This window comes from Hyaena hyaena, unplaced genomic scaffold (assembly GCF_003009895.1).
Source record: "Hyaena hyaena isolate Hyena2069 unplaced genomic scaffold, ASM300989v1 scaffold_1537, whole genome shotgun sequence".
Taxonomy (NCBI): Eukaryota; Metazoa; Chordata; class Mammalia; order Carnivora; family Hyaenidae; genus Hyaena; species Hyaena hyaena.
In genome coordinates, this window is record NW_024082156.1 from 30,191 (window position 1) to 56,196 (window position 26,006).

The following is a 26,006-nucleotide window of genomic DNA, read 5'->3' on the forward strand; positions in this document are numbered from 1 at the left end:
TTATATAATTTTCAATTTCCTATTCCAGAACATTCTGTGCAGATGTGTATAAATCTAGAAATTAGGCAGAATTTTGGAAGACAGCATTTGATATGAATGTTGTAGATAGGTTACTTTTAGAATAAGTACTCACTAAATTTTTATTAGGGAAGGAATTAGTGACATTATTTTTTATCCAGCAACCTGAAGCCCTTGCTCACCTCCTGTCTTATTGTTGTTCCTTCATTTACTGATTCATTTATTGACCACCTGCTATTGTGCTAAAAACTGGAGGACCTGGTCTCTTCCCATTTAGAGCTCATAGTCTACTTGACTTCATTTTACACGTTCCTTTTTCGTACAAGCTCTGAACCTCCTACTATTCACTCTGCCCAACATCTTACAATTTAAAAGTATCTTTTAGTACAGTACAGGAAGTGTGTCTTCCCTTTGTTCTAACTTTCTGTAGTTTGTTTTTTACTTGAAGGAGGTACAGTCCACCAATAGACTAATTGCTAGTCAAGTTTTTAAACTAAGCTTTATATATACACTTAAAATTATAACGTAGAGTATCAGTTAGTTCCACCTCTAAGACTGTAGCTATGGCACTTTCTCTCTCTGTTGTTGGTTTGTTACTACTATGATTTGTTGTAAAAATCGGATATTGATTCAGAGTCTGTGTCTCCCTCTCTCTCTGACCCTCCAATGCTCACGCTGTGTCTCTCTCTCCTAGAAAGAAATAAAAATATTAAAAAAGAAAATAGAATATTGAACTAGAATTGAACAAAATTGGCTATTTAAATAGAGACCTCCTTTTGAATATTTATCAGATAGTGAATTTAATAGCTGGTTCTAATAATCTGTTTTACTTTTTAAAAATTTAAAGTTTTATTCCACTTGCCCATTCCACTTTTTTTAGTAACAGCTTTATTGAGGTAAAATTCATATGCCATACAATTCATTCTTAAAGTGTACAACTCAATGGTTTTTAGTATATTCGCAGAATTATGCAGCTATCACCATAATCAATTTTGGGACACAGTCATAATTCCAAAAAGTACAGTCATCCCCAATCTTTTCATCCCCTCAACCCTGCAACTACCAATCTATAGATTTGTCTACCGTGGACATTTTATATATGAAACCATATAGTATATTGTCTTTTGTAATTGGCTTTTTGGACTTAAATCATAATGTTTTTGAAGTTCATCCATATTGTAACATGTGTCAGTATTTCATTCCTTTTTATTGCTGAATAGTATTCTGTTATATGGATATATCACATTTACCTGTTCATCACTTGATGGACATTTGGGTTTTTTGGATTTTTTTTTTTAATATTAAGGACTTTTTGCATACTGCTTTTGGCTCTTGGCTATTTGACTATTAATAGCATTGTTAATGAAATGATGCTCAATGTCACTCATCATCAGGGAAATACAAATCAAAACCACACTGAGATACCACCTCATGCCGGTCAGAGTGGCTAAAATGAACAAATCAGACTATAGAGGCTGGCGAGGATGTGGAGAAACGGGAACCCTTTGGCACTGCTGGTGGGAATGCAACCTGGTGCAGCCACTCTGGAAGACAGTGTGGAGGTTCCTCAAAAAATTAACAATAGAACTCCCCTATGACCCAGCAATAGCACTGCTAGGAATTTACCCAAGGGATATAGGAGTGCTGATGCACATGTACCCCAATGTTTATAGCAGCACTTTCAACAAAAGCCAATTTATGGAAAGAGCCTAAATGTCCATCAACTGACAAACAGATAAAGAAGATGTGGTTTATCTATACAATGGAATACTACTTGGCAATGAGAAAGAATGAAATCTGGCCATTTGCAGCAACGTGAGTGGAACTGGAGGGTATTTTGCTGAGTGAAATAAGTCAGTCAGAGAAGGACAGATCCCATGTGTTCTCATTCATATGTGGATCTTGAGAAACTTAACAGAAGACCATGAGGGAGGGGAAGGGGAGAAAGTCACAGAGAGAGAAGGAGGCAAACCATAAGAGACTCTTAAATACTGAGACCAAACTGAGGGTTGATGGGGGATGGAGGAAAGAGGAAAGTGGGTAATGGGCATTGAGGAGGGCACTTGTTGGGATGAGCACTGGGTGTTGTATGGAAACCAATTTGACAATAAATTATATTAAAAAAAAAACAATAGCCGTGCTACAAACATTCATGTACAAGTTTTTGTGTGAACATGTTTTCACTTCTCTTGTGTGAATACCTAGGAGTGTAATTGTTGGGTATTATAGAAACTCTCTTCAACCTGTTGAAGAATTGTCAAATTGTTTCCCAGAGTGGCTGCACAATTTTACATTCCCACCAGCAGTGTAAGTGGATTCCAGTTTCTCTGCATTTCTCCTTCCAACCCGTTCCTCCTCACCACCAATTTCTCCTCATTAACACTTGCTATTATCTGCCTAGTGGGTGTGAAGTGTTTTCCCATTATGTCCCTTTTTTTTTTATAGTGTCTCACTAGCACTTGTGTTTGTTCAGTGAATGGGTATAAGGACATTGGTTTTCGTGTGTGTTTCTCATAGTACAACTATAATAAATACATTTTATCATTGGTGTCATTATCTTTTATGGCACATAAACTGTTTCATAAATATAGTGACTGTTAAACTTACTGGCTAGAACAGCATTTAAGAAATATTTGTTGAAGGAATTATAACTAATTATAATTAATTAATAATAGATGAAGATGTTGAAGTATATCCCTGACTATTACTGACTTTGAACATTTTTTTATGTGGTCCCTGGCCATTTCTTCTTCTGTCTGGAATTGCCTATTTCTCTCCATTGACTATTTTTCTCTCCCTTGACAGCTTTTTCTTACTGGTTCTTCAGAGCTCTTTATATAACATAGACATCCTACCTTTTCTGAAAGTATGCTGCAGATTTTTTTTGCCCAATCTGTTACTTGCCAGTTAACCTTGTTTATGATGTCTTCTGTTTTTCGTGTTTAACGGATTTATGTTATCATATCCATGAATCTTTTTCCTTAAAGCTTCTGGGGTTGTGTATTGCTTAGGAATAATTCACCCTTCTTAAGAGTTAAATACTTATTTCATATATATTCAGTTTTTGTGATTTCATAAATAAACGAGTTACATAAATAATGCATTTTTCCTTTAAGTGCTGCATTGACCCATAACTTACAGATCTCGTTCTCTAGTGTTCCCAGGGTCACTTATTCCTAAATAGTCTGTTAAATTTCCATTAACATTTTAATGTGTCAATTAAAAGAGTGTTTTAAATTTTTCTTGTTACTTTTTTTTAAGTATATTTACTTATGTTTGAGAGAGAGCGCATGAGTTGGGTAGAGAGAGAGAGGGAGAGAGAATTCCAAGCAGGCTCTGTGCTCGAACACATGAACCATGAGATCATGACCTGAGCCAAGATCAAGAGTCGGACATTTAATTGGCTGAGCCACCCGGATGCCCCTTCTGTTACCTGTTTTAATTTCTACTGCATTATGCCCAGAGAATGTGACCTATGTAATTTGTAGTTTTGGGAATTTATTAAAATTCTTTTGTGGCTTATCTGTTTTGTGGCTGCTTGAAATTAAAATTTGCTAAATATAAAATTCTAGATTATTGTTTGTCTTAGTTTCTTTCTCTCTGCAGGGTATGTTAAGTCTTCCCTATGATTTTGAGTGAATCCATTTCTTTCTTTATAATTTGAGCAGCTTTTGCTTTATATATTTTGAAACTATGTTGTTATATATAAACATTCATTGCTATTAAATCTTTTTGGTGGGCTATGCATTTTATCATTGCAAAATCTTATTTGATTGGTTAATGCTTTTTTCCTAAATTTGCCTTTGTATTAATATTGCCAACTCTAACATTCTTTTTGTTAGAATTTGCTGATATATTTTTTTCCCACCTCTTCTTTTCATCCTTTATTTGAGATTTGCTTTAGATGACTTTTTTGTAAACAGATATTGGCTGGAATTTTTGAACTCTAATCACATGTAGTTTTTATTTTTAATAGGAACATTCATGCCATTCACATTTGTCATGACAGCTAACATATTTGGGCTTCTTCTGTACTAGCCTCTGCTGCCGGTGAATGCCCTTCCCCCTGATCTTTGGTTGGCCCTTTGTTATCATTTGGATCTCAGCTTAAGTTTCACTTCTTGAGAGTGATTTTCCATGACAACCTAATCTAATTTAGTCACCCTGTCACTTTCTATCCTATCCCTGTTTCAGTTTTCTGCATAGCATTTGTTACCATCAAGTACTTTTCTGTGAGAGCTCAGACCTTGCCTGTCTTGTTCAAAGCTGGTCTGGGTAACTAGAACGGTGCCTAACACACAGAAGACACTCAAACATATTTATTAAAAGAATACTGAATACATCCCATTTTCATTTTTTTCTCTCTGTGATATGTTTATATTATTATACATAGATGATTATATTTCATATGTTTTTGCTCTCTCCCCTGACTCCTTTGGCAGATTGATTGTTTTTCGTCATCTTCTCCCTGACCCCAGTACCACTGGGCAGCTTAAAGTATCCTTTTGGGTCACCTGGGTGGCTCAGTTGGATAGGCGGCCAACTCTGGCTCAGGTCATGATCTCACAGTTCGTGAGTTCAAGCCCCGTGTAGGGCTTTGTGCTGACAGCTCAGAGCCTGGAGCCTGCTTTGGATTCTGTGTCTCCCTCTCTCTCAGCCCCTCCTCCACTCATGCTCTGCCTGCCTCTCTATCTCAAAAATAAATATAAAAAAAAATAATAAAAATAAAGAAATAAAAGTATCCTTCCTTTCTCCCTTTGTCCCTCTCTCTTTTTTGTTATTAACTTTATTTTTACAGCGATGTTTAAATCTGTGTTCACTGTCAACTTACCAAACACCATGTCCCATTGTTGAACCTCCTCATTCTGGCCACTTTCCCATCCTCCACTCATCTCTCCAGCAGGTGCAACTGTTATGTTACTTCCTTGCTTCACTCTTCCACTCCCAGCTTCTAGCTTTTGTTAAAATGGTTTGGGGCTCTTTTAAAGTTTCTCCTTATATTATGTCTTTTCTTTTTCAGTAGCTATAAGTAGTTCACAGTCACAGTACCGTCACTTATTCAGAATTGACCACACATTTCGTTAGTTTCATTGATTGTATCAGTCTCTGTCTTAGAATCTTTGTTCTGATTTAATTGGGTTTTTTTGTTTGTTTGTTTTTTGTTTTTTGAACTGGTGTAATTCCTTGAGTAATTTTCCCAGAAAAGGCAATAGATGGTGTATTTGTTTCCTATTGCTGTTGTAACCAATTACCATAAACTCAAAACACACACATCTATTATCTTCTAGTTCTGGTGACTGGAAGTCCAAAGTGGGTCTTCCTGGGCTAAAATCAAGGGTCTGGCCAGGCTGTGTTCCTTCTGGAGGCTCTAAGGGAGAATCTGTTTCCTTGTCTTTGCCAACTTCTAGAGGTGCCTGTCCTCTTTGGCTCATGCTTCTCCCACTGTCGTTAAAGCCAACAGTATACCATCTTCTACCCCTTCCCTCTCCCTACTCCTCTCTCTCTCTTTTCACTCTCTCTGGCACTTCTGTCTCCCTCTTTTAAGAACTCTTGGGGTTATGTTGGGCCTGTTGATCTTCTCATCTCAGTCACACCTGCAGATCCCTTTTAGCATGTGAGGAAACAGTTGCAGTTTTCCGTCTTGGGGAGTTACTGTTCTGCCTACAAGTTGTGTACAAGTTGTGTACTGTTGAAGTTCTATGCAGGAAAGTCTGGTTGTTGTTGTTCTTAGCTTTCTTTTGGAACTTATTATCTTCCCCTTTTGGGGAGAAGATGAGATCATCCTCATTTTAAGGAAAATAGTTGCATCTTGTAAAAGTATAAAGTGGTTTTTGTTTAGAAGTTCATATATTTGTAGGGTTGTGAACTGCAAAGGCAGTAGGTGGACTGTATCAGTTCTTAAACCCTTGTGTCTCAGCTCCACACCTGTCCTTGCACTCTTCTGTCTGATGCTAGAGTTGGACTCAGCAACTGCATTTCTCCTTAGCCACATGGCTTCCTATTAGGTTCTGCTGGTGGAGAGATACTGGAAAGCAGGGGAAGGGAAGAGGGACTTCATTCCTTCCTGACTGCCTGCAGTTCCTTATTTCCATGCTGGCCCCAGTGACCTTTGTACCGTGTTGTCAGTCATGGGACTCTGGTATTATGAGCATTTTCTTTGGAAAGTTAGCAAATGTGGTTTTGTCTTTCAGCTTACAATGAAGCACATGTAATCACTCTTCCCCTAGGGTTAAGAAATTTCAGGATAATAGAACTTTCATTACTCCTCCCTGACAGTTTGCAAGCCTTCTGAATCTGAAAACTCAAATCTTTGTTTTTTCTTTTTTTGACAGAGAAATCTTTTGGAAGATGATTCAGATGAAGAAGAAGACTTTTTTCTGTAAGTTTTTTTAAATAGCTTTATTGGAATATAATTAACATCTAATAAAATGCATATAGAGTGTATTATATGATGTTTGGTACATGTACTATACATCTGTGAAATCATCACCAAAATCAAGTAATCAACATAACCATCACCTCTGAAATTTCCTCATACACCTTGTAATCTGTCACTCTCCCAATCCCCAGACAACCACTGGTCTACTTTCTGTCACCATAGTTTGTATTTTCTAAAATTTTTTAAATAAATGGTATCTTACAGGATGCCTTTTTTTTTTTTTTTACTGGCTTCATTCACTTTGCATAATTATTTTGAAATTCCTCCATGTGTCACATGTATCGATAGTTATGAATGTACTGCAGGTCATTCATCTATTTTTGGGTATCTGTGGTGTTTATAGTTTTAGCTATTGTGAATAGAGCTGCTGTAAGCATCTGTGTGCAAGTTTTTGTGTGGATTGATGCTTTCAATTCTCTTGGGAAAATACTTAGGAGTTAGCTGAGTGGCTAGTATATTTTCATATCTGTTTTCCAAAGTGGTGCACCATTTTATATTCCCACCAAAATCACTTAGGAGTAGTTGCTCTAAATCCAAATCAGTACTATAGTCAGTTTTTAAATCTTAGCCATTCTTATGGATGTGTAGTGGTATCTCATTCTAGTTTTAATTTGCATTTCCCTAATGACAAGTCATGTTAGACCTCTTTTTATGTATTTGCCATCCTTGTATCTTCTTAGATTATGGATGTGTATTGGTATCTCATTCTAGTTTTAATTTGCATTTCCCTAATGACAAGTCATGTTAGACCTCTTTTTATGTATTTGCCATCCTTGTATCTTCTTAGATTAAATACATGTTAAAACCTTTTGTCCAGTTCTAAATTCGTCTTTTTATGTAGTTGTTTATGTATTCAAGATACAAGTTCTTTGTCAGATATGTTTTACAGATCTTTACTTTTCATCTGTAACTTAATCTTTTCATTTTCATAATAGTATCTTTTAAAGATCAAAGTGTTGATTTTGATGAAATCAGTTTATTACATTTTCTTCTTTTATTTTTGCTAATTTAAGAAATCTTTGCCATGTTAACTAAGATTTTCTCCTATATTTTCTTTTTTTTTTTAATTTTTAAAAATGTTTATTTTGAGAGAGAGACAGAGAGAGAGAGTGCATGAACATAGGAGGGGCAGAGAAAGAGAAGGAGAGAGATCATCTGAAGCAGGTTTCATGCTGTCAGCAGAGTCCAGAGTGGGGTTGATCCCAGCAACCATTAGATTGAGTCCTGAGCCAAAACCAGGAGATGGATGCTTAACTGACTGAGCCACCCAGGCATCCCCTTCTGTGTTTTCTTCTAAGAGTTTTATAGTTTTGGCTTTTACAGTTAGCTCTGTAATCTGTTTCAAGTAAATTTTTATGTATGGTTGAGCTAAGGGTGGAGGATTTCTTTTTTTTTTTTTTTTTTTTTTGGCATATGGCTATCCATCCAGCTGATGAAAAGATTATCTTCCTGTTGAATTGCCTTGATACTTTGTCAGTTAACTGATCTGATCAGTCATTTACAGTTCATCATTAGAAAGGGCTGTCATCATATAGGCCTGGGTTTGTACTTGCACAGTTAGTAAGGAGGACATATTGTGGCAGGAGGTTTCCCTGGAGATTGTTGTAGGCGGATATGCCCCCTGTGCCCCAACCTCCCCAGGGGGAACATTTGCCTCCCTCTTTGTTATAATGTTGCAAAGATTTTTGTAGAGGTTTTTTTCCCCCTACATAAAAATATTTTATAAAAATAATTGACAGTCATGAAGCAGTATGTGACAAGATTTCTGAAGAGTCACAAAGCAATTGCCACAGTGGCAATTATGGTGAAAAGCCTTAGACCTAGAGCACTAGCTACCTGTCAGAAAGGAACTCAGTATTGAAAAGGCCAGAATGATAAATAAGTGATTCTCTCAATGTCAGCAAGCTACCTTGTGAGAAACACTAACTCTTCGTTCGTACCTGCAACGTACCTGGAAGTCCACTCTCAAATAATGCTGTATCTTTTACAGAGGGCCTGACAAATACCTAGCACACTTGCTCAAAATACAGCTTCCACACACTGTGGTTCTGTTTGGGTGTTGAAGGGGAGACAAACCAAATAAATTTTTAAAAAAGTAATCAAAATCCAGGTTTATCACCCAGCAATTTATCAACACCAAGCAATATTCACAAGAGCAGCCTAAATGTCCATTAGCAGGTGAATGGATAAGGAAAGTGTGGTATTTTGATACAATAGAATATTAGTCTTAAAAAGGAATGACATTCTGGGGTGCCCAGGGGCTCATTCAGTTAATCATCTGACTCTTGATTTCGGCTCAGGTCATGATCTCACAGTTCTTGTGACGGAGCCCCTCATCAGGCTCTGTGCTGACTGCATGGAGCCTGCATGGGATTCTCTCTTCCTCTCTGTCTGCCCCTCCCCTGCTCATGCACACTCTCTCTCTCTCCAGGTAAATGAACATTTAAAAAAAAGAAAGAAATTATGACACATGCTTACAACATGGATGAACCTCAGAGACCTTATGCTTATGCTAAGTGAAATAAGCTGGTCACAAAAGGATAAATTTTACATGATTCCACTTATATGAAGTACCTAGAGTAGACAAATTCATGGAGACACAAAGCTGGAGGTTGCCAGGGGCTAGGAAGAGGAGGAATGGGGAGTTAGTGGTTAATTGGTAGAGAGCCTATTTTGTTTTTAAAGTAAACTCTATGCCTAACATGGGGCTCAGACTCACAACCCTGAGATCAAGAGTTCCATGCTCTACCAACTGAGTCAGGCTCCCCAATTCTTTTTTTTTTTTTTTAATTTTTGTGATTTGTGCCTTATTCTTGATCATCAGAGGAATGGTAATTACTCATAATGGATTATCCACAAGTTTTTATTTCCAGAATATTAAAATGGATTGGTTGAAATGATATAACATTTGACTAACAAATAATAGTTTGAGAAATGTTGGTATTTTCAGACTTGAATTTCCCCTTTGTTGATAAATTTAAGAGGAGCAAGAAAAAAGAGTGTTTTGAATGGATTTTTCTCTGTATCCATTTCTGATAATCAACAATTTTTATAGGCTAATTCAAAAGTGAATTTACTTTTTCTGTCTATAACTGATCAGAAAGCTATTCATAGCAACTGGCATTCTTGTTGTTATGGTATTTCAGAGTTTAGTGATTAGAACATGTGTATAACTTAGGGTTATATATACTCTACTTTCTCTGAAAGTTTTGACATTGAGAAGAATGAGATCAGTTGTGGCCAGCACTAAGTACCAGTGAAGTGCAAACGTGATTACACATCATTCGATTCCAACAAACCAATTACATGTGGTTCCTTGTGGTAAATGACTGATCCATGTTTAGAATTAAGCTTGATTGTGTGTGTGTGTGTGTTTTCTATTTTTTATTTTAATGTTCTCATTAATATGTACTTTGTATTTTGTTTTCAGAAGGGGACCATCTGGACCAAGATTTGGACCTAGAAATGATAAAATTAAGCAGTAAGTTCCGGAGTTACTCATTTGTTTAAGTGATTATTATATTTCCATGTGAACCCAGGGTTGGCAGACTGGAGCCTAGGAGCCAAATCTGGTTACTGCCTATTGTTATAAATAAAGTTTTATTGGAACACAGCCATGCCTGTTTGTTTTCTTATTGCCAGTGGCTGCTTTCAAACTACAGTGGCAGATTTGACTAGCTGTGACAGAGACCTTATGGCCCACAGAATCTAAAATGTCTGCTGTCTGGCCCTTTATGGAAAAAAATTTGCCGAGCCCAGATGTAGACTAACTGTAACTACTGGATTGTAAAAACCCCATAACTTTCTATTTTCACAAAGCTCCCTCTGAATCGTAGCTAAGGAAATCCAGTGCCTGTTTGTTGGTTTTCTTAACTTGATTACATATGTCAAATGCATTTGTGCAGCATAATCTCAAGGTCAATTTTGGTTTTAAATTTGTGCTCGAGTCCCGTTTTCAGACTAATAGATGTAATATAATAGGTTTAAATTTTTAAAGTACAATATTTTTCATATCCCTCCAGAATGTTGTTATATCTATTTTTCTAATACATGTATTGATCTAAGTTTTATGGGTAATTCGTTTTCAGTTTAAACCTTTTTCTGTATATGTTGGTGGTGGTAGGTGGTGGTTAATGCTATAGTAAACGTATCTAATGTTAGAAGGTTCTGAGTCCTGACAAGAAGGGAAACAGTGAGCAGAGCAGTGAAACAGCCCTGGAAACAGACTAAGTTTTGAGTACTAACTATGGACAATAAGCTAAGCGGCCTGGATTCAGGATCTAAGGAAGGACAGCCATGCTCTAGTTCAGGATACAGTTGGCACATAGTGGGAAGAGTGCTGTAGTAGGAAATCAAAAATATCCACACTTCACCTAATCCTACCTAATGAATGGATTCAGAAATCAGAACTAGGGTTCCAACAAATTGAGTGCTGGACAGGACATTTCATTTTCTCTTACTGTCTGGCAAATTGTCCTGAATGTAACAGTCTAAAACAATACATACTTATCATGTCACGTTTTCCAGGGGTCAGGAGTTCAGTCACTGCTTAGGTGGGCCTTCTGCACAGGGTCTCACAAGCCTGAAATCAGGGTTTTACCAGGGCTGTGATCTCATTTACTGACCAAGCTCAAGTAGTGTTGACAGAATTACTTTCCTCACATTTGGGAGAAGCCACGGTATTTGCTCCTTCAAGGCCAGCAGAATGGAGTCTCTGCTGCTGCAAATTTCTGTTGGCCAGTAAAAATACAATGAACTGCATGGATTCAGGCAGTTCATAACATGTAGGCAGTAATAGAAAGAATGGCCAAACTCTCTGGGTTCTCATACACACCGAAAATGGTGATTCCAAAACTGAAGGGGCTGCACGGCTGTAATAGGAGCTGTTACCCAGGAGCCTGTTCTGCATAGTAGCTCAGCACTTTCACAGTCTGCAGACAGGCCCGGCAGAAAGCCTTCTACATCAGCAGAACCTGGGAGGCGGTGAGATGAGTGGGAGATAGCCTCTCAGCCATTCATCTTCTCATGTTCTGGGAGGATTATAAAACATTCAAGGCCATCAGGATGCCACGGCAGAGCTGGTCCTGTGCACTGAGCCAGCGTGACTTCTATATCCACCCACACAGTTCTCATACCTAAGCTGCCGTAGAGAAGAGATCCCACTGATGACACACATGTCTTTATCCTGCCCATGTGCTTGGTCTCCTCTCTGATATCCTCTGCAGAGTGAGCCTAGTACTGAGTATGGCCTGTTGAATCTTCTGAATATAATTTTCCAGCCGAACCCCAAACCAAGGCTGGTTGTACAGAATGGGCATTGCAAACAAAGCATTTGTCTATGTTAGCAAATGCCAAGCGTACACACACAAATATGTATATGTACATATTAATTAGCACAGTATCTTTGGTGATCACAGAATTTTAGAAGAGGAACTGTTGAGTAAGTATAATGATCTCAGTCTCACTTAAAAGTCATCAAAATAATACATAGTAAACCTTGTGGGCACAGACTCATGAATGCTTATTTAACCAGGGGATAACTCAGTGTCTGTGCCCAAATGCCCCAAGATGGCAGAGCACACCCTACCACATAGCTTGCCCATGGACTGATACCTGGCATTAGTTGAGTTACCAAAATTGCTAGCACTGGTGAGTTTCTTTCAGCTATGTGATCACCATGTAATTCGTAACATTTTAGTACAGAGTATTCCTTGACTGCATGGGTCAGCAACATTGTTACTATGAATTCAGTTGGCATGTTGACACCAGATTATTTGCACAAAAAATATTCAGGTGTTTGAGGGAAGATTTTTTTTGGTAAGATTTAAAATAATCACATGCCTATATAAAATATATGATTCTCTTTGGAATATTTTCTTTGCTTTTTAGTTAAATAATAGCTTTATAAATGCAACTCTAGTGGATTACAGTCATTCTCTGCTTGTGGTAGGGAATTTCCTAATTATAGTCTTGGTCCAATCAGTTTAACTTTATAAAAAGGCCCCTAAGGAATGTTCTATGATGTAACAGCCATATATATATAGTTGCCAAAATGCAATAGAACTTTAAACCTGCTTTTGTCAACAGTACCTTAAAAAGCCACAAGATGGGGGTGTTAACTCTAAAAATAAATATTTTCTTTATAAAATAAGGGAAGAGTGCTTGTTGCTGAGCATTTTTTTTCTTAATGGAAGAGCACTGACATTAAGCACATGCTAAGGGTTAGTCATTGTGCTGAGTGTTTAAAAACACTGTTACATCTAATTCTCACAAGTGAGAGATGATCATCTTCATTTTAAAGGTGGGAAAATAGGCTCCAAGAGGCTTGCAACAGACTCCATGACACCGTGCAGCTTCCCTGTTGATAATTAGAATAGAGACGTTTCAGGAATACAAGTTGTGTCAGACTCTAAGGATGATTTAAGTTAACACTTGACTATCTTTTCCTTTCTGTGTGTCTTTAACCTTTCCTGGGTATGCTCTCCCTTGTGTCCTTTCTTCTACCATATGACTCTCCTTTAACTGGAAATGATATAAGTCTCCAAACCCTCCTATACAAACTCATTTTTCCTTTGAGTTCTTAATTTTTTCTTTCAGTTAATGATCATCATCTACGGACAGTTGCTCAGATTATAAGTCTAGAAGTCCTCCACCCTTTTCTTGCCCCAGCTTCTTCACCAGTGTCCAGTTAATCACTTTATGCTTGAAATACCCCTCCTCTTACCTAGAACTTTCCCACCATCAACCACCTTCATTACTCTGCCCAATTCACACTTACCCCTCAAAACTCAGTACGAGGATCTTGATGTCATCTCTCTCTGATCCAAGCTGAATTCATCTAGGCTACATGACTGGTACCATGGGCTTCCTTCTGTTGTGGCACTTAACACATGGTGGTATAATCATGGATACCAGTTTTCCCCAGTAGACTGTAATCTTTCTAAAGACTGGACTTAAAACCATCACATTGGTGTCCTCAATAAATAGTATCATAATTCCTTAATAAATGTTTTTGAATGAATATTTCATTAAGATCAGAAAATATTTGTTGAATGCCTACTGGACACATTTCATATGACCTAGGAAATAAAAGGATGAGTGGGACAGTCTCTGCTTTGAAGGCATTTAAGGTGTAATGATAAGGATGGGATCAACATAAAATAAAATTAGAAAACAGTACCATAACTGCTGTGAAAATGTAAAAGATATTGTGAAATATGTTATTGTTTTTTAAAAATTATCCTTTATATTAAAATAATTTTCTCCTTTATAGAAGTTGTGTTCTGGGCATGAGAACATCTTGAAATAAAGAAACACAATTAAGAGATTTTCCATGATTAAATAAAGGTTTTACGATAGCTAGATTAAGAGTGTATACTAGTGGATGGTGGACTTTTTTTAATTTTTGTTTTAAAATCATGTGTAGTGTATTGAAGTCCATAGTAGTCCATGCGTAGGGCTGCAGTACATTTTATCCATTCCCACCCTGCAGTACCACCTTGCTTTAGGTTACTGTCATCTCCTGCAAATGCTGAAAGATAACTACCTGGGGAGGGGGGCGCCTGGGTGGCTCAGTCTGTTAAGCATCCGACTTCGGCTCAGGTCACGATCTCACGGTTCATGGGTTCAAGCCCCGCGTCGGGCTCTGTGCTGACAGCTCAGATACTGGAGCCTGTTTCAGATTCTGATCTCCCTCTCTCTCTCTCTGACCCTCCCCTGCTCATGCTGTCTGTCTATGTCAGAAATAAAAAAATTAAGAAAAAAAACTGATCCTTGAACAATAGCTCTGTTTCTGTTACAGTTCTCAGAGTTAAATAGAGACCTCTATATATACTGCCATTTTTATATCTACAGTTCTGCTGAAGTAACTGGGTATGCTTTTGCAGACTTAAAACCCAAATTGTTCGCTTATTCAACAAATGTTCGTTGAATGGGTACTCTGCTCCAAGCACTGTGGCTGGTACTGGGACTGCAAAAGTGAACGAGATAGGCACGTTTTCTGCATTCATCAAGCTTAGCTTCTAGCCGGGGAAAGGCAGGAAATCAGTGTGTACTTTCACTTAGTGTAAAATGAAGAAGTGGGCTCTGAAGGTTAATGCAGGACACTCCTTGCACTTTTGAACCTAAATTGCATGAGAGCCAGAATTGTCTGCTTTCTCATTTGTCTTCCCAGTGCCTAAAGTAATACATAATGGGCTCTCATTAATTATTGGATACATTAATTAGTTGCTTAAGTATTTGTGCCCTTGTTTAGATAGGGTGAATCTCTTTACCTCTTTGTTTAGATGCTTAGGAATTGCAACAAGACATCTTAGGGATTCGGGGACTTGTTCAGATCTTTTTGGGCAGAAGAGAATTCTGCTTGTCCCAGCTTGGTTCTCCTTCAGTCTAATATTCTGCTCCAGTAGAATCTGAGGCACTGAACTCGGGGAAGCTGTGGTGACCCCTGAGTCTGTGTGTGGCTAGTCAGTGGGTGTACCATAGGAGTAGCAGTGGGTGTACCATAGGAGGGAGGGACTGTCCTCACACATAGTGATTGCTCTTGAATCTGAGACTACTTCTGAACTCACCTATGTCTAATGGGGTCTCCATTTTTATTTTAAAGCAAACTTTCTGAAGATACAGCTCTGTGATAGGGAAGAGATAGAACTCTTTTTCAAAATTACACATCCATGCCCATTGACTCACTGGGTTAGCTTGAGGGGTAGTGTGGAATAGAGGGCAGAGACAAGACATGTAGGGGGCTTATTTAAACCTCACAATTGTGAAGTTGTGAAATTGTAATAATTGACACAATTCTTTCTTCCCCAACTAGAAACAATTGCATATCCTTATATGTGTTTTATATATATATGTACATATATATAACATATTTATATATATAATATGTATAAAGAGGTATATAATCCAGTGCAATTTAAACATATTTTGAGTTGTAAGAACGATGAGCCACTTTATTTCTCCTTTTAAATATTTCCTGGTATGACAATTTTATAAAGTAATTTAAAGTAATTTTCCTCTAACAGAACAGAGGAAAACTAAACACTTTAAATTACTTAACATTTCTGTGTTTGTGTACTTGAAGTTACTCCTGAATGAGAGTAGGCAACTAAGAACCAGTTAGATTGATGAACCAATGAGGATGAACCCTGACATGGGGCTCGATATCCCAACCCTGAGACCATGACCTGAGCCAAAATCAAGAGTCAGACAGACGCTCAACCAACTGAGCCACCCAGGCACCCCGAAGATTAAATATTTATTTAGTTAGAACAGGCCCTCATCGCCTAACATAAAGAAGGAAATTATATTTTCATTTTGAAAAACAACAAAGCAATTTTTCCTTTCTGCTCTCTCTTGGCTCCTTCAAAATCTTCCCAGGTGTGCCAGTGTCTTAAACCCTATTTGTTTACAAGAAAACGAATGAGTATCCGTGTACATTTCCATTTTGGAAACTGAGTATTTTCATAAGCTGATAACATCCTAGGCAGACTCCTTTGTTAGCCTTAGGTATAAACCACAGCAGAAGTACATCATAGCTGTGTCTATGATGCCTTCCTCAGTAGCCTACTGAAAAGAAAACTGGATTATGTAGAGTCAAACTTATTTGAATAAATCTGCAGTTACTGGGCATTCTGGCAGTACATTTAATTTGCAGGAACAGGGTTAAGAACAAAGTGTCTAAGTTAAATATTACTTTCACTTTAATTGCCTGCATATTCAAGCCCACAAATGGAAGGACATTACTACAAAGCCTTAAATATTTATAGTTGAATAACTGAGAACTTGCTATTTTCTGTCATGATTTTCTGATGAAAGTCTCAGCAGTTATAAAATTCTTAAAAGAAAAAATAATTCTTAAATCTTTCTTTTAAACTAGTGTTCAGAATCAGGTGGATGAAGTTATTGATGTCATGCAAGAAAATATTACAAAGGTAATTGAAAGAGGGGAGAGACTAGATGAACTACAGGACAAATCAGGTACTTCATATGTTTCTTGATATTATGAATCTGTGTTTTGATAGTTTCTTTCTCCTCACATTTCACTAGCCAGATTTTAGGAATCTTGATTTAGGACAATGATATTTGGTCCTTAAGTTTGTGATTTTAGCTCCCTTTACTTGAATCATCTTACTGCTTTATTTAATTGTTTGGTTGAGGATGGAAATTTTTAAAATTTATTCTTGAATAGTTAGAGTAGAAATTTTTTTGCCTTAATCTGATGCTTTTTCTGGCAGCTTAGCAACATTTCATTACTGACAAACGTTAGTCTCCCTCTGTACTTGTAACAGTTGCTGGCACGTGTTAGGTATTCAAATATTGTGTAAATGATGAAGAGCTAAATACCTGATTAATCCTGGACAGACTTGTCTAACCAAAAAACTTAATCACTTTTAAAATTCATTGTTTTACTTCAAAATCTATCTCTTTTTGTATCTTCTAAGAATCTAACCTTCTCCACGTGTAGATTTTTTTTCTATAGGTGTGTCAAGTACTTGAAATTTTAAAGAGCATTTCCTTACCAGAACTCATAATTTATGTGAAAGCGTTGAGGCCCTGGGAAGACTTCTTTTAATCTTACTGTAAAAATGGATTGAGCAAACTGAGCTGTAGCCACTTTTTGTCCTCTTTCTTTTCCCCCAGCACAGATTGATTGCCAGTTTGTGGGTGGAAGAAAGGGAGGATGTTGTTTTAATGCTTAAAAGGAAATACATTTGCAGAAGTAGAAATTAATATTTTCTTGTCTTTGTGTGACTAGATAAAAGAATCCTGTTATGTCGTTTAATCCTTCTCTCCATCCTCTATGTGATATAGAAAGCTTATCGGATAATGCAACTGCTTTTAGCAACAGATCCAAACAACTTCGAAGGCAAATGTGGTGGCGTGGATGCAAAGTAAGTCAGAAGACATTGGATAAGTGGCCCAGTGTCTCAGGTGGCCTTCAAGGAATAAATGGCCTCTAGATTCATAGCTCTGGGAAGGGGAGGGGCAGGGAGCAGGGACTACTACTGCCTTGCTTATATCTTCTGAACTTGGGACGTGCTGGAAGTCAATAAATATTTGTCAAATTAATTGTTAGCTTTAGGGACAGGAATAATTAAAGGAATCAAGCAATTCCTAAAAGAATGTCTTCATGGATTGCTTCACAGAAAGTAACACACATTTTATTAATGATTTAGCTTCTTGCAGACTTACTACCTTGTAAGAAATATAAATTTTTCATCTAATTTATTATTAGTACCTTTTTGGAGCAACTTATAGCATTGCATAGAGATATTAAAAAGATGGAATGGAAGCTAGAGAAAAAGGATTTTCTGTTGGAAGGGGAAAAATAAAAGTTTATATGTCAGAATCCATTATGACAAATGGGGCTTAAAAAAAAAAATCTCACTATCCTTTATTATTCCAGAGAAGTAAGAAAAAGAAAAAAAAAAATGACAATCAATATATATACTAATATATTCTTAACAAAAATTTTTATAGAAATGAATTTACCTCTTAAGTCAAATATGGCTACTAATCATTAAACAGAAAATGTTTAAGATTTTATAGTGAATTTCATGTCATGTGAGCAGTTTTCTTTTTCCTCCCAATTCCATGTGTCATTTTTGGCTTTGTTTTAAAAATGTAAAGCTAAGACATACACTCTTAGACATACACATACACTCTCTCATTTAGTTTAGTGATAACTTTCTAAACTTGGCTTTGCCATATGCTAAGGATTTCTTCCAAGGGTTGCTGTGGATTTACTTATTTTTGTCTGTTTACCTGTTGAATCATCTTACTTTCACAAATAGACTGAGGAAAGGAACATGTTTCATTGTTACCCTTGTCTGGAATTTTTATTTTGTTTTAAATGTGCATCCTTTGAAGAATAAATTTTCCGGGGTGCCTGGGTGGTTTAGTATGTTTCAGTCTGTAACTCCCTCTCTCTCTGACCCTTCCCTGCTCACGCTTGCTCTCTCCTAGAAATAAATAAAACATTTAAAAAAAATTAAAAAAAAAAGAATAAATTTTCCATTTTCTTTTAAGTTTTCCATTTTTGTAGAAATTCTATATCCTATAATAAACCTGGTTTGGAAGAGCAAAGGTCCCATGAGCCACTCACTTCCTTTCCCCATACATACACATGACCCATTCTTGTAGCCACAAAAAGATGATCATAATGTGCATTTTAACTTTAGCCATATCTAAAGATTGTTGTTTTGTACTTTCTGGATTTCAGATCAGAAGATCAGAGGAACAGTATGCTTCTAAAGAGAAAAATGGAATTATATTTTTAAATTGTATTTGAATTATATTTCTAAATAGTCCTTATGTCACTCCCATTTTCTGGATTAACTTTATAATGGTGATTTAGGAAAGGCTGAGAAAAGGGAAATGGGGACAGAGCACAGATTAGAGGTTGCCAATGGCTAAGGGCAGGGAGGTGGATCTGACTATAACTGAGTGTAAGGGAACTTTTGGAGTGGTGGAAATGCCTTGTGTTTGACTGATGGTGTGATTGACAGCTATATCTTTGTCAAAACCCATCAGAATGAACTTTAAAAGGGTGAGTTTCATTCTAGAGAAAGTGTATTTCAATAAACTTGACTTTAAAAATAAGTGAACAAAGTTAATCCAATAGGTAGGGTGGGAGAATGTCTACATTTTTTGGTTATCGTAATTAATAATTTTCATAGGCACCTAGTATCCAGATTGCAAAACTTGTGTGTACTCTCTTGGTCACTTTGCTCTTGTCAGAAATGTGATCCACTAAAATGTTGCCAGTAGCTCTATTTTAGAAACATATCATTAATGGGGCGCCTGGGTGGCTTAGTCGGTTAAGCGTCCGACTTTCGCTTGGGTCATGATCTCGCGGTTCGTGGGTTCGAGCCCCGCGTTGGGCTCTGTGCTGACTGCCAGCTAGGAGCCTGGAGCCTGTTTCAGAGTCTATGTCTCCCTCTCTCTCTGACCCTCCCTTGCTCACGCTGTCTCTCTCTCTCTCTCCTAGAAATAAATAAAACATTAAAAAAAAAAAATAGAAACATATCATTAGCTACTTCTGGTTGCAATATCAATACTCCTCTGATGTTTCATTAGTTTATAGTAGCTGGGTATTTTTTATTATTATTATTAATGAACCATCTTTAATCAATTATCTGTGAGAATGTTTGATGAAAACAAGACTTTCATTTGAATTCATCAGGAAAATCAAACCAATTTATAGCTTGTGCATTTTAGGATTAAATGAGGAATGTGACCATTTTATAGAGCAGTGACCTGAATATATTAAGCAGCTGACTGTGGACCAATCTTAAGAGGTTTTCTCCTTTCAACTGAGAAACTGGCACGCAGAGTGTCCTTAGGCAAGTAACTTATTAAATGAAGTTATTCATGAAGAATCTAAATTATATTCCTCAAAATGGAGATAAAAAATACCAAGAAGAGAGTAAAGGGAACAAAGACCAACAGAAGTCTCATATACTTTGAGTATAAGTGCTATAAGAAGTGCTGTTTTATATATATATATATATAGCACATATAAATGTGTGCCGTATATTATATAATACTATGAGAAATCATAGTGTTCAGTCCCTCGAGGGCTTTGACTGTTACAGTTTGCTGTGCAGTGAGTACAGCCTTGAACAATAAAATTCAGTCAAGCAAAATCCCTTGAATTTGGGAACTCTGATTATCTACAAAAAGATATACATAGCCAGCAAGTTCATGTGAGAAAAAATGTGAAAAAGCTTTCAAGGATTGAGCCTGTTCATTGAAGAGTTAGTATAACAAATAGCACAACAGATAATCTTGACTTTGTTAACAAGTCAAACATTAATATCGGTCTTATGCCTTTTTTTGTGTTGTAGATAAAAGCCATCATGGCGTTGGTTGCTGTTATCCTTTTGCTAGTGATTATCAGTAAGTATTTACTGGACTAGTAATTTTGTGGAAGATATTATTTTAGAGTTCATTTTAGTTTCCCTTTTAACTTACTTTCAGTTGACCCGACTAATGTCAAGATTGAATAATGACTTCTGACCCAGTCAAGACCTCTTAACCTAGGATCTGTAGTTCTGAAAATGTTCGTAGATTGTGTGTAAAGTTTTGTTTTTGCATATGTACATTTTTATGGGAGAGAGTGTATATCTTTTATCAGAGTCTCAAAGAACTTCCTACACCCCACCAATATAGGGCTAGCCACTTGTTTGGGGCCAAATATGGCTACTCTTACACCATTTTCTATTACTAACTTTAAGTATGGAAGCTTGTATTTCATACTATGTTTGGAGGACAGAGCCAGATAAATTTTCACCATATGATAGTTTTTTGTTTTGTTGTTTATTTTGGATTTGAACTTGATTTCAGGCATTAAAACATAAGTCTTCTCCTTTCTTTTCTTCCTTAATATTCTTATTAAAGTCAGGTCATTTTTATTGTCTCTTTCTCCAAAGCCTCTTTACCTATGTTTACAGGGATTTTTATGAAGACTTGGAAAGTGTCTCAAAATAGCCATTTGAAAAATTCCATGGTGATACTCTTTTTAAACAGAAAAAGTTTGTTCCAAAGAAATATTGCTGATCCTCATTATTCATGGATTCTGTGTTTGGGAATTCACCCACTAGGTGACACTGATTTGTAAACCAGAAATCAGTATTGAGGTGCTTTCCCAGTTGCTGGCAGCTGTGTTGAGAGCAGAGAAAATTTGAGTCTCCTGATGTGCCCATTCCCAACTGATGTCCAGCAAGGCCGTGCTCTGTCTTTCTAGTTTCAGTGCTGATAAGATAAACTAGTGTCTTTCTAAGTCTGTTTAGTGCCACATTTCTCACATTTTTGTGCATTTTGTTGGTGATTTCACTGTTCAAAGTGGCCCCCGACTGTAGTGCCGAAGCGGTGTCCAGCCTCAGGAAGGCTGTGATGTGCCGTATGGAACATATATGTGCTAAATAAGCTCATTTGGGCATGAGTTCCAGTGCTCTTGGCCAGGAGCTTAATATTAATGACTCAACAGTATATATTAAAAGGTACAGAAAACACAAGGTTATATATTGATAGGTTAACAAAAATGTAACCAGAAGCTCACAAGAATTTAACCCTGCATTTTCCCTAGGAATGAGGATTCAGTATTCACTGATTCAATGTTTGTGCTGAGTTTATAGAACATAGCAACCAAGAATCGACCATATATTATTGATGGTGGATAATTTGGAAAATGTGGAATAAAATATAAGTAGTAAAATTCACTTGTAATCTTACTACACAAAGATAGCTACTGTTAATATATATATATATATACATATATATAATATAATATATATACATATATACTTCATCTTTTCCTATTAATATATTAAGCATGCTTTTCAAAAATTAATATCATATATACTCTCTAATGTATTTTATAAAGTGAGAAAATATTTATAATATTTAAAAAATATTTTAGCAGCTGTATGCTATTGGTAATACTGCCATAATATGTTTGATCAAAATGCCAATGTTAGGGGCACCTGGCTGGCTCAGTCAGTAGAGCATGTGAGTCTTAGTCTCGTGGTTGTAAGTTTGAGCCCCACGGTGAGTGTGGAGATTACTTAAAATTACATTATAAAAAATGCCAAGGGCACTTGAGTGGCTCAGTCGGTTAAGTGTCCCACTCTTGATTTCATCTCAGGGTCAGGAGATAAAGCCCCACGTTGGGCTCCATACTGAGCATCGAGCCTGCTTAAGATTATCTTTCCCCCTGTCTCTGTCCCTCTCCCTGCTCATGATCTTGCTCTCTATAAAAAAAAAAATAAATTTTTTAAATTGCCAACATTAGATAGTTTGTTTTATGATGTTTTGCTTATTTATTCCTATTTGTTATCTTTCATCTCAGATCATCTCAAGTCTCTTCCTCATTAGCTATTTCCAGAAGTGGATACAGTTAACATTACATTTTTAACATAGCATGTGAATCTGATTTTGATATGTTCCTTTTTCATTTTTTTCTTTTGCAGTTCTTATAGTCATGAAATACCGTACTTGATTTGGTGACAGAGATCTTCATTATACAAAATTTGGGACAACAATAGTAAAAGATTGCTGCATAATTTAAATGAAACTCATGTATATAACTTTCAAAACTTCTTTTTCAAGAAACTAAGAGGCAAGTATCACTTCAAATTGGAGCATTGAGAATGTCCATTTATCTTCTTCCCTTCTAACAAAATGTGGTTTTAAAAATTATGTTTAAGACAAAGATAGCCAGCCTCTATTTTGCCATATTCCAAGGATCTAATTTGAAACCAGATACTTGCCAGTTCATTGTTTGTATTCGTAATTAAACAGTGATGACAGTACTACATACTGTTAGTAGATGGACCATTATCTCATCGACCTGGGGTCATGGTGGGGGTCTAGAAGCCAATGGAGAGCACCAGATCATTGTGCTAAAACACAAGCATCATTGTTCCATCAGTATTTGCAAGATTCTTCACATATTACAATTGCTTTGCGAAAAATCTCCACGTTTATGAGCGTAACAAAAGCTAAATGTTGTAAATGTTGCTGCCTTCAGCTATAACTAAAACATTCCAGTAAACCTATTTTTGGCTGTATAAGGGAATGTGTAGTAATTTTTTGGCATTTGGATTATGGAACTGGAAAATTTAAACCATATGAAAAGCATAGTGTGGCACCATAAAACTGGAGATAATAAAATTATCGGAGAACATCACTGGAGTGCTTGAAAACGAACAGCATGATTCAGTCTGTTTCCAGTTAGCCTCCAATAAGGAGGGACCAGTCCTGATGTGAGTAAATGAAATCCACAGGTAACTTATTCCCTAATTTTGTTTTATTTAATAGCTTCCCTCTTTAACTTCAACTAGTCCTTCTGCCAGAAGTGCTAAAAGTAGCAAAGTCATCTGCTTAGAATTTGCTATTTTTGCATTCCCCGAACACCCCCTGAGAGATGCATGTCGTACCATCAAGTGTCAAATTAGCCACCAATAAGGATATAAAAAGCCAGGAGATACTCATCTGTCAGTAACCTAATAGCTAGAGTCACCATTAATCTAAGTATGTTTTTACAGCAACAAACTGTATTGTTATCTTTAAAATGTGCCGACCTCCTGGTGTTGCTTAAACAAGTCAAAGTGAAAATACATAGTTCTCTAATGTGTTCAAGGAGGAAACTTTATAATAAAATGGGAGGTTCTACAGAAACTGATGCACGTGGATGTGTTGACTATATAAATGTAACTAAATTCGAGATAGGGTTAATAGAAGCAGTATTTAAATAGAAAAGAAAAATGATTCTGTATAGGTTTTATTTCTTTGGTCATTTTAATTCATAGAGTCTGTTTTTGTTTTAATTCTATAGGCTTAGTACTAAGAGGCAAAATGTTCTATTTAAATGGGAAGAAATATGAAGAGAGGAAGCATATTAGGAGATACTCAAGGGGATGCCTGGGTGGCTCAGTCAGTTAAGCATCTGACTCTTGATTTCAGCTCAGATCATGATCTTCCAGTCATGAGATAGAACCCCACATTGGGCTCTGCACTGAGAGCGTGGAGCATGCTTGGGATTCTCTCTTCTGTCCCTTTTTTGCCCACTGTCTCTCTTTTCTCACAAAATAAATTTTGAAACAATGAAAACAAAGAAGAGACACTCAAGACACCTGCAAGTTACAAAGATCTAAATATAATCACTAAATATTATAATCCAATAAGAATATTTAAAAAAAGGTCTTACATACTATAGGGTACTGTCACTCATCTCTCTTTGTAAATGTCAATGTAAATAACATAATAAATACTAAATCCTTTAATAGAGGATATCCAGGAAAATGAGCATTTTAGAATTTCAGGAGTTAATACAGTTCAGGAATGGAAATGTTTTAGCAGAGTGGACCGAATCCTAACATATGTATGTATGTCTTTTATTTGTAATGGGAACTAGATTCATCAGTGGTTAATTTTCCATTCTTAGTTGTAGAAATCTGGTTTCTATGTGATTATTTCTCTAAAAGAATCCATATTTCCAGTGTTTCTTTAAATAAAGTATGCTACTCTTAAATATAAAAAATAAAATTATAAGAGTATTTTAAAAAATTTTAGCCTTAAAGTATTTATATGATAATAGCGTATATATGTAATTCTCTTTGAATTTAAATATATTGCTGCCGAAAATACTGGTGTCACTCTGTATACTAGTGGTGGCTTGGTTCAGTTTACCGTTTTGTCTTTCTCAGTCTTGATTAATCCTGAGACACTCAAAATAGTTGGCATGTTTATGACTCTATTGTGGTAATCTTAGACACATGAGCCTTTTAAAAATCAAAAACAGAAAAAAATATGTTGTTCAGATTGATGCCAGGCCTTCCTTCCTCCCCTTACTCATTCTTTTTCTCATTCAGCTCAGATCATCCTGCACTTGAAAAATGAAGTTTTACCACTATCACAACTATCATTATTTAACAGCAACGAAGATCAACAGAAAAATTCAAGTAGCTTTGTAAATACTAGTTGATACCCAGTGAAATCAGGTCACTTTTTTTATAATGCCTGAATCATACTCTTATGATTTATGTTTAATTACCAAAGCCTATTACCTTGTAGCAATTTCATGATTGTAATACTGACATAATCCCTATGATTATAACCCACTGTTACCAGTGGTCTTTGGCTTGTCTATACTGATAAAGCTCACTGGAAATTGCACTTAAGAGTTTATGAACTTGGGGATTCCTTGATTAAAAGAAAATTCAATACTGAAAATGGAACATTATCTAGAATGGAGGAAGAATAATTAGCATACATCAGATATAGAAATACATTGTGTCAGCTCTCCTGTGGGTCACTTATTACATTCTTACTGGACAATCACTCTGCATTAGAAAATAACTTCTACGTTTTTATAGAAAAAATTGACATCTTTCAGTTCTCTATAGCATATGGATTTCGTGAAAATGATTATACGTGTATAGATTAAGGAAGCTAGAATAAAAAGAAATTGAAATTTCTCATTGTCAATACACCCTTCAACATGGTCAATGCCCACACTTACTTCTACGTCTATATGTATGGATGCTGATTAGAAATTATGCACGAAATAAGGGCACCTGGGTGGCTCAGTCTGGTAAGCATCCAACTTCGGCTCAGGTCAGGATGTCACGATTCATGAGTTTGAGACCTGCGTCAGGCTCTGTGCTGACAGCCTGGAGCCTGCTTTGGATTCTGTGTCTTCATCTCTCTCTGCCTCTCCCCTACTCATGCTCTCTCAAAAATAAACTTTTTTTTTTTAAAATATGGAAGAAACAGTTTTTTCATGTTAAGAAGGGATGCCATTAAAAGAGGTCCTTAATTGTATGGAGTAGAGTATCACTAGGTCAAGGATAACTAACTGCTCTTTGTTTTCACAGAGAGATGTGACTGAAAATTTTTCTGTGAATGTGGAATAAGGGCATGAGTCAGTCCAAAAGCATGTATACGTTTGTTTTAGAATGCATCGTATGCTTATCTTTGTTCAGGAAATTGTCACAAAGCAGTGTAAAGAACGAGTTCTGTGGAGCTGAGGCATGCCTTT

General features: G+C 36.5%; 1 protein-coding gene across 4 annotated transcripts in view; it reads left to right on the plus strand.

Annotated features, from left to right (window-relative positions):
- Positions 1–25,442, plus strand: part of VAMP4 (vesicle associated membrane protein 4) — a 51,276-nt gene extending 25,834 nt beyond the window's left edge. For 2 of the 4 annotated variants that reach the window (XM_039224027.1, XM_039224028.1), the window contains 6 exons: positions 6,351–6,397; positions 9,888–9,938; positions 16,338–16,438; positions 17,273–17,352; positions 20,311–20,362; positions 21,309–21,705. In XM_039224027.1, the coding sequence (XP_039079958.1) occupies positions 6,351–6,397; positions 9,888–9,938; positions 16,338–16,438; positions 17,273–17,352; positions 20,311–20,362; positions 21,309–21,391 (414 nt within the window). In that variant the 3' untranslated portion in view covers positions 21,392–21,705. Of the gene's footprint in view, positions 1–6,350; positions 6,398–9,887; positions 9,939–16,337; positions 16,439–17,272; positions 17,353–20,310; positions 20,363–21,308; positions 21,706–22,434; positions 23,230–24,837 lie in introns of those variants that run through there. The other 2 variants (XM_039224029.1, XM_039224026.1) reach the window with 2 other exon arrangements.
- The last annotated feature ends 564 nt before the right edge of the window (positions 25,443–26,006 follow it).